The sequence below is a fragment of the Limulus polyphemus genome, unplaced genomic scaffold, assembly GCF_000517525.1.
Source record: "Limulus polyphemus unplaced genomic scaffold, Limulus_polyphemus-2.1.2 Scaffold36, whole genome shotgun sequence".
Taxonomy (NCBI): Eukaryota; Metazoa; Arthropoda; class Merostomata; order Xiphosura; family Limulidae; genus Limulus; species Limulus polyphemus.
In genome coordinates this window covers 489,956-499,983 of record NW_013665646.1, presented here as the reverse complement: position 1 = coordinate 499,983, position 10,028 = coordinate 489,956, and the positions used below count along the sequence as shown (strand labels likewise).

The 10,028-nt window shown below is 32.3% G+C and overlaps 1 protein-coding gene across 1 annotated transcript in view; it reads right to left on the bottom strand.

Moving 5' to 3' along the window:
- Window positions 1-10,028, bottom strand: part of LOC106460853 (neurogenic locus Notch protein-like) — an 87,395-nt gene that overhangs the window by 17,541 nt on the left and 59,826 nt on the right. Inside the window, exons 11-17 of the mRNA XM_013920600.2 lie at window positions 8,014-8,370; window positions 7,679-7,834; window positions 6,893-7,121; window positions 3,849-4,050; window positions 2,548-2,701; window positions 1,330-1,533; window positions 452-686 (exon numbers count right to left, since the gene is read on the bottom strand). Of these exons, the coding sequence (XP_013776054.1) occupies window positions 452-686; window positions 1,330-1,533; window positions 2,548-2,701; window positions 3,849-4,050; window positions 6,893-7,121; window positions 7,679-7,834; window positions 8,014-8,370 (1,537 nt within the window). The remainder of the gene's footprint in view (window positions 1-451; window positions 687-1,329; window positions 1,534-2,547; window positions 2,702-3,848; window positions 4,051-6,892; window positions 7,122-7,678; window positions 7,835-8,013; window positions 8,371-10,028) is intronic.

The window sequence follows — 10,028 nt, the reverse complement described above, 5'->3', positions numbered from 1 at the left end:
CTCTCAAATTGTTTTCTCTTGAAAAAAGAAGAGTTGGGGGGGGGATCTGATTAAGGTTTTTAAGATTGTAAAGAGAATTGATAGTGTTGATGTATCATCTTTTTTTCATAGTTGACGATGAGAATAGTAGGACTAGGGGACACAAACATAAAATTTGGCAAGGTAGGAGTCATTTTCAGCTAAGAAGAAAAGAAAAAAATTACTAGATATGTAAAATTCTTCTTCTATGTTATTGGAAAATCATAAGGTATTTGTAATTACAAGGGTATTGTCCCCCCTAATTTGTTTTCTGCATGCACCCTTGGTGGTAAGTAATGAAAAAAGAACATGAACATTACTCCTTACAGCTATATCATTTTCTTTAAATATTTGACATTTATTAATCAGATTGATAGGAAAACATACTGTCCTGTTTTACTATCACATTGTGAGATTGTGAAATATTTCATACCTTGGTCCTACAAATCCTGGAGGGCACTCACATTCATAGCCTCCAACTTTATCAATACAAGATCCTCCATGATGACAAGCTCCCTCAAAACACTCATTCACGTTGATCTCACATAGAATACCCACAGTTCCATGAGGGCAGGAACACATAAAACTATTGACTTGGTCATGGCAAGTTCCTCCATTACGACAGGGATTCGGGTCACAATCGTTGATATTGAACTCACAATTTAAACCTGAAAAATAAATATAAATCCTTTTGTTTTCCATTTAAAAAATGCTTACAATTTAGTAATAACTTTCTTGTTTTCTGAAGAAAAAGAAAACAACTTAATTTATCCAAACTTATTTGAGGTTTAAAACACATTCTTAGGTTCATTATAAATACTTTTGTTTTCTAAACACACACACACACTTAGGCTCATTGTAAACATGTCTTGGTTCAGTATATAAATACACACCTAGGTTCAATATAAATACATTTATTTCATAAACACGTATATATCTATGTTCAGTGTAACTACCTTCTTTACTGAGTACACCTTTAGGTTCAGATTAACTACTTTTGCTTTTGTATGTTTTTTAAAATGTTGGAGTTTATTTTTTTTACAGTTTAAAATAATGAACAGTATTTATATTGAACCTAAGTGTGTATTTATATAATGAACCAAGACATTTTTACAATGAGCCTAGGTGTGTGTGTGTTTAGGAAATAAAAGTATTTATAATGAACCTAAGTGTGTGTTTTAAACCTTAAATAAGTTTTGATAAATTATGTTGTTTTTTTTTCTTCAGAAAACAAGAAATATATATACATGTACTGAAAGGAAGTATATGACTTAATGGAGGCATTTTTGTTTCTACTTAATAAAAACTTACCCTGAAAACCAGGAAGACAATCACATCTATACTGCCCAATCAAGTCATGACATGTTGCACCATTTTGGCATGGTTGTGACACACATTCATTAATTTCATGTTGACAATAGCTTCCTTCGTATCCTTTCAGACAATGACAGCGATGGCTATTCCCAATGTTTTCACAGGTGCCACCATTGTGACACAAGTTTCTGACTTCAATTCCTACAGTGCACAAGAAAAAGGTATTCAAATTAAGCTGCTTGATAACAGCACTCTCTAACAGCTATGTCTCCCCGTGGGACAGCAATAAATCTACAGATTTACAATGTAAAACTCAGGCAATTGATTCCACTCGATTGACACAGCAGATAGCTCAATGTGGCCTTGCTACAACAACACACACATACACACTAACAGGTAATTGTAATGTTTCTAAACCAACATAAAGAAACAGTATTCACACCTCTAAACTATAGTTCACTATTATTTGTCTATTTTACTAAATCTATAGCAAAATATCTCAAAATCATTTCCAACAATTTTAAACCGGAAATTAACATAAATAGTCAAATGGTTTACATGGATTGAAAAAGAGTTTTAATAGACATAAAAACTAAAGATATTATGTTTTGGAAGCTTTCCATCTTCAGGTCAGAATAAGAATTGGTTTTGATTGCTTTATAAAGAGTTTGGTCAGGATGTGTTGATGTAAGATACGATTGATTGGTGGTACTTGAACTTCTTTCATATCTGTTTTAGTGAAGGTTTTCATCACTTAATGATGCAGACAATGTACAGAAAATTGTGCTTAATTCAGTAAAGACAGTGCTCTTGGTTCAGAAACATATACACAATTTCCCAGGTTCACTACTGCATGAAAAACCTTTCAGGTTCGATAATCTTAAGTACAATTTTCTGAATTCAATGACATTAGAGAATATTTTGAACTTAGAGGAAGTAACATATGACAATTTTCTAAATTCAGCAATGCACTAAGATATTTTATGATATTCAGTAATGTAAACAACAAGGATTCAGTGCAGATATGAAACAATTAACAATTTTATGATATTGTAATGTATTCATTAAAGTAAACAAACAGGACTCAGTGCAACTATGAAACAATGAACGGTATCTTAAGATAATGTTTGTAGTCAGTAAAGTAAACAAACAAGACTCAGTGCAGATATCCAAAAAGTTCAAAAATTGAGTAATCAAAAGCAACAACTGGCATACTTTTTTGAAGAGCAGCATCTGAGCATGATACCATCGACACATCACAGAGAATTCCTGTCCACCCAGGCCGACACATACACTGATACGTGTTTTTGTTCTGCTTACATGTAGCCCCATTCATACATGGCATTGTACTACACCAGTCAACAACATCCTGAAATGCAAAACAAAAAGATACATCATTTGTTTTGAACAGGCAAGAACTGTGTGGAGAATATTACTACAAAACATTTGATAAGTGTAATATATATTTAGAAATGTCCCTGAAAGACACTTTGAATTTCATTTCCCAAGATTTAAAATGTACACAAAGTGAATAAAATATACAATACCGATACACATATCTAGTTACATTATTAATGTCCACTGAATGCAAAATGTTGATCTCAACTACAAATAAGTGGCACTTGTGCATAAGTTAATTGAACTAAAAATTATACCACAACATTAAAAATTTGTGCACAATAAGACTCTTAAAAATAGGTCTCAGCTTTCTGGAAATCTTCAACAAGTTTTACTAAAACATATAGAATACTAGAGAGGCACTCAGTAGAGCGCATACCTCTGCTAAGCAGCATTAATCATATTCAGCTCTCAAAAAATACGAATGTGTCTACATATCCATCGTTATCAATGGACATGGACAATTTTTGGCAGGACAATGAAGAATAATATTCTACATAAGTCCACCAAGTTTCATCGAAATCCAATCATTTTTGTCTGAGTTATAGAGCACAAATAGTGTGAAAAATCAGTCCCAATGTTAACGGATAGGGATTTTTCTGGATTTTCGTGACCTTGCTGTGACTTTAACCTTTGCCCTTGACCACCTTCCAAAAACTAATCACTTCTAAGTTGAGTTATAGTAGAAAATGTATACCAACTTTCATCTAAATCCATTCAGCCATTTTTGAGAAATCTTGCTGAAAAACACCCACACATGTAGAGGTGAAAACATAATCTCCATCCACTTTCAGTGACGGAGGTAATAAATAATATAGAGAATGTCTAGAGGGTTTATCTCCCCTTTTTCTTAAAATTTTATTATGCGAAAATTTTTAATATTGTGAAGCGGTCTTAGTTCAACATTGATCTGACTCATGTCTCTCATTCTAGTTTTCATTTTTACAAAACTGTATTTTTTTATTTACTTGAAATTAACGATTTGTTTAAAAGTAACCAGTTCCATATTTCATACTTCAATTTGCTCTTTGGAGAAAAAAAATTATTGGAAAAGCAAAGACAATTTCAATTCTAATTTATTAGAAAATTGAGAGAAAACAAGTTCAAGTTTGTTTTACCTCACACTGCAATCCTATATAACCAAATGGACAGTGACATGTGTAATATCCTACATGGTCAACACAGGTTGCCCCATTCTTACATGGGCTGGAATCACATTCATTAATGTGGAACTGGCAGTTTGATCCTGTGTATCCAGCTGCACAATGGCAGGTATAGGTATTGATTCCATCTATACAAGTTCCCCCATTCATGCAAGAACTGAAAATAAAGAATATTTTGACAGTTTAGCTGGAGCCATAATATTTGTATTCAAACTTACATGTCACATAATGTCTCATTATATCCATTATTTAATTTTTAATTATTCGGTAAAAGATTTTATGGCAATGTAAAATCACACTGGATATTTTTGTACTATGAATTTTCAATTGAAAATCTGATTATGAGCATATTATTTACAGGTTAACCTCCATTTAGTTATATCATATTTAGTATCTATAGTCTATAAACATTTAGCCAATTACGATTAATGTTAATCTAAAACTATGTTACCCTTCTCAGTATAGTGACAAATTAACACTATGTTACCCTTCTCAGTACATTAACAATATAAAACTATGTCACCTTTCTCAGTATAGTAATAATTTTAAACTATGTTACCCTTCTCAGTACATTAACAATATAAAACTATGTTACCCTTCTCACTATAGTGACAAATTAACACTATGTTACTCTTCTCAGTACATTAACAATATAAACTATGTTACCCTTTTCAGTACATTAACAATATAAAACTTTGTCACCTTTCTCATTATAGTAATAATTTTAAACTATGATACCCTTCTCATTATATTATCAATCTAAAAATATGTTCTCATTCTCATTATGGTAATAACTTTAAATTCTGCTACTCTTTTCAGTACTAGAACTTGAATAGTTGGAATAAATGGAAACAGTAATAATAGAAAACACTAATTTTGATTAACCGATTGTTTTCTTGAGTTGTGACACTAACTGATTAAGCTAAACAACCTTGAATTAATCAAAAATAATAATAAATCAAAATGGCAATATTTCTATTGTTTGGATAGTTGGAATAACTGTAAGCAGTAATGATCAGAAACACTAATTTTGATTAGTTATTTTCATGACATTAATAAATTTAATCATAATTTCAATTATATGATTATTTTATGTGACATTAATTGATGTAACCGATTATAATAATTAATCAAGCTAATTACCAAGTTCTACTCAGTACAATAACAATCTAAAGCTATGTTACCCTTCTCAGTCCTGGTACAATAACAATCTAAAACCATGTTACCCTTCTCATTCTCAGTACAGTAACAATCTAAAAACCATGTTACCCTTCTCATTCTCAGTAAAGTAATAATTTAAAATCTGTTACCATTCTCAGTACAGAACTAACTTAGAACTCTGTTACCCTGCTGATTCTTTGTACAGTATGAAGTTAACACTCTGTTACCCTTCTCAATATAGTAATAATTCTAACATCTGAAAGCTAATTTTAGGTGTGAACCATAACTAGCTTCAGACTATTTTTTGGAATGAAATTATATACCAAATGTGACATTTTAAGCTATATTTAGAAACCACATTTTAAGGGGGCATTTAAAAATATTTTTACAAAAAAAGTAGACATACAAACACACATAAAAAGGACAATTTATAATAACTTGTTTCCAGTTAAATTTGATCTGTATATTACTTAAAAGATAAAAAATTTTCATTTCAATTTCTTGTCTAAAACAACTACATATTAACTTTCTTGCTTTCATTGTTTAAACACAGAACTGACCCGTAAACAGAGAGCTAAGTGTTTTTTTATCAAAACAATTTTGAATATGCAAATTTATATTTCACATGACAATCACAATCGGTATAAAGTCACAGTAGAACATCATCTATCATGACTACATTTTGACACTGTTTGCTATTTCATGGGTAATATAACGCCACCCAAAATTGGTTGCTTTTGGGAAGAAAATTTCCAAGATGGGGTTATCCTTGTATTTAATGGCAATAGAAAACAATATGGGTAAACTTGGGATACCAGGATCATCCAGAAAGAAACCTGTAACAAGTCATACACCAGCCATAGAAAGTGGAAGTGTGGCATCTTGTAATTGATGAAAATCCAAGAACACAAAGATCAGTGGCAAAAGCTGTCCACATGCCTCAGCAAACAGTATGCAATGTAACTAAGAAGGATCTCCATCTAGAAAGCTTCATAAGTCATGTGTACACAGGTTGCTTACATGACATATCCATTCAATCAATGGGTATTCATGCTATTACATATAAAGATATAGTCAAGTTGACTATAGACGTCTGCATGATTGGACTATTGAAATGGTCACTGTGAAACTGTCATCCTTGTATGCTAGATGGATTATGGAAAGTGTGCAGGGAAGAGGATTAGGCTATAAACTTGACAGCCTTAAGATGAGCCTTTTCAATGGAAACTATACTGCAGGGCTAGTGTAAAGATGTACAGTTGATAAATAGAACACAACAAGATGTGGCCACATGAACTATAATGATGTGGTGAGGCTTCAAAATCATTTCCATATGATGTACTCAATTTCTGCATATGCACAGAAAAAAAATGTTAAAATGCAAGTGACATACATAAATACCTATATCATTGCCAAGTTCTGTTAAATACATACCTCAGTAAAGACTGAAGTCTGCTTCTGTGGTCAACAAGTTCTGAATTTATTTATTTGTTAAATTATTTTATCCACCAAAATGTGAATTTCAATAAAGAAAATACGATGTAGAGGCCTAATTAATTTTTGATTTGCTACTTCCAATGCAACATACTAGTTTTACTCAATTTAGAGCTCATCAGTGCTGCTTGGAAAAGCAAAGCAAGTAAATAAAGTAGATCTTGTATATAGACAGAATGTAAATAATTTGCTTGGTTTAGAGATACGGTCTTTTATTTAGCATTAATAACATAACTTAGTCATTATAAGTCATTAAAACAATACATATTCAGTACATCTAATTACATACATTTATGAGCTCCCCGTGGAAAGTCGTATCAAGTTCTCTAAACAAGTTCCCATACCTTGTAGTACAATCTTGATCATTAGTCTGACAGTTTGTCCCACTAAATCCAAGTGCACAAGTGCAAGTGTAACTGTTCACATAATCATTACAAGTGGCTCCATTCTGGCAAGGGCTGCTGGCACATTCATCAATGTCACTTTCACAGTGTTTCCCTCCAAAACCATCGATACAGAGACAGTTGTATTCTCCAATACCATCTAGACACGTCCCTCCATTCTGACAAGGAACTAAAAGAAAGATGCAAAACCTAAAATAAGTGAAATAAAGATTTATAATCAAGACAGGTAAAAATAAAAATACTGAATTTCATTTCCAAGGGATAACATCTGGCCCATCTAGGTTATATAATTTTTTCCCATCACTCTAGTCTCAACTACTTCATTTTAAACTCCTTTAATGTTCCAGCTTCTACCATTTCTGAAAGCAAGACTATTCCACAATCCAAATACTGCAGTAAAAAAATAACACTACTTTCACTGAAGGGTCCAAAAATTGTTAACTTTAATTGTGACTTTATTCCTGAGAATGCAGGAGAGAGCAAAGCATAATATTTTACACATATATCAATAATGCCAGTGTCTCACAGGGACTCATTGTGAGCTAGTCTTTGACACTCCCCTTGCCTACATTTTCATAGATTTTTAAAGGAATTAAAGGGGGTCCAGACTTATTGGACTTCCCACTAAATCCACCAATGAAGTCATATTTCTGAATGACAACTGCAAAACATATGTAGATATACAGTATTAATTAAGACAATGCATTAGAGTAAAGCAGAACTTACAAGATGCGCAGTCATCTGTATTTGTTAAGCAGTCTCTTCCTTCATAACCTTTAGCACATGTACAGGTGTAGGAACCATTGGTGTTAACACATGTGGCTCCATTACGACAAGGAGAGGAAACAGTGCACTCATTGATATCTTCGTTACACAGTCTGCCTAGATATAGTCAGATAAGATTCTATCAGTATATCTGAAATATAACATATCACCTACCAATTTATATAAGAGCTAAGTTTAGTATAAATATTAAAAGAATTATAATCAATTTCATCAGATTTTAAAATACTATATATATCACTAGTTTCTAGTAATTAACTCAGAAAACTACGACCTACCTGTATAGCCAAGTTCACAAGTGCATGCAAAATCTAAGTAGTTTGAAGAAGGAGTACACTGAGCTCCATTTTTGCACTTATTTGGGTTACACGGATCTAACTCCATTTCACATTTATGACCACTATAGGGAACCTCGCAGACACACTTGTATGCATTTACTAGGTCAATACAGGAGCCCCCATTCAAGCAGGGACTGGAGGCACAATCGTCAATGTTGAGTTCACAGTTTTGTCCTGTATATCCTAACAGGCAAGTGCATGAGTAACTAGCCAAAGCATCGTGGCAGCTGCCACCATGTTGACAGGGATTAGACTGGCATTCATCTATGTCCAACTCACAACGAGGACCCCCATAACCTGCAGTTTTAAATAATCAACTTATATTAAAACAATCCTAAACAAACAATACAGAAACTAATAGTTCAATAATACAATATATGTTATAACAGTGTGAAAAGACATTTATTTTAAAAGGCCCTTCTTCACTTTGTAATACAAGTACTTACATCCTCTGTCTCACTGTGTATTAGCAATAAAGCTAATTTCTAAACTTTGCTTACCTGTACAATCAATGAATTGTTTACTTAGAAAAGCAAAACAATAAACATGCTTAACAGATATGCCTTTTTATATGTAAGTCTCAACAGAAAATTCAAAAAATATATTTGTTTCTTTTAATATATCATGAAATTTATTAGCTACTTTCAATAATAGAAAGAGATATCCAAAACAAAGTTGTAACATAATTTTTGCACTGGTAACCTTATGAACAATGACAAAAAACAGTACAATGTGCATATTTTATGGCATTAACCTTGGGACAAATGCCAGAAATCAGTGCAACATAAAAAACAAAAACAATTTAGAAGTTTAATAAAAACCTTAAGGGTAGTAACAGAGAGAACAATAAAACAGAAGTTTTCCACTACTAACTTTGAGGAATTGTTATAAAGAACTATAAACGTTTTCCACTACTAACCTTGAGGAATTGTTATAAAGAACTATAAAAGTTTTCCACTACTAACCTTGAGGAATTGTTACAAAGAACTATAAAAGTCTTCCACTACTAACCTTGAGGAATTGTTACAAAGAACTATAAAAGTGTTCCACTACTAACCTTGAGGAATTGTTATAAAGAACTATAAAAGTTTTCCACAACTAACTTTGAGGAATTGTTCTAAAGAACTATAAAAGTTTCCACTACTAACTTTGAGGACACTGACAAAAATAATTATAAAATAGTAATTTTTCACAGCTAACCTTTGATGACAGTGACAGAAATGATTACAAAATATAAAATTTTCATTACTAACTTTAAGAACAGTGACAGAAAGAATTGCAAAATAGAAGTTTTCCACCAATAACCTTGAAGACAGTGACAGAAAGAACAAGAGAATAGAATTTTTTCACTACTAACCTTGAGGATAGTGACAGAAAAAATTATAAAAGAGAAGTCTTCCACTATAAACCTTCAGGAAAGTGACTGAAAGAACTAAAAATGAGAAGTATTCCACTATAAACTTTCAGGAAAGTGACTGAAAGAACTAAAAAATTGAAGATTTTCTTTAGTAGCCTTGAGAGCAGTGACAGATGTATTACTAACCTTGAGGACAGTGACAGATGTATTACTAACCTTGAGGGTAATGACAGATGTATTACTAACCTTGAGGGTAGTGACAGATGTATTACTAACCTTGAGGGTAATGACAGATGTATTACTAACCTTGAGGGTAGTGACAGATGTATTACTAACCTTGAGGGTAGTGACAGATGTATTACTAACCTTGAGGGTAATGACAGATGTATTACTAACCTTGAGGGTAGTGACAGATGTATTACTAACCTTGAGGGTAGTGACAGATGTATTACTATCCTTGAGGGTAATGACAGATATATTACTAACTTTGAGAACAGTGACAGATGTATTACTGACCTTGAGGGTAATGACAGATGTATTACTAACCTTGAGGGTAGTGACAGATGTATTACTATCCTTGAGGGTAATGACAGATGTA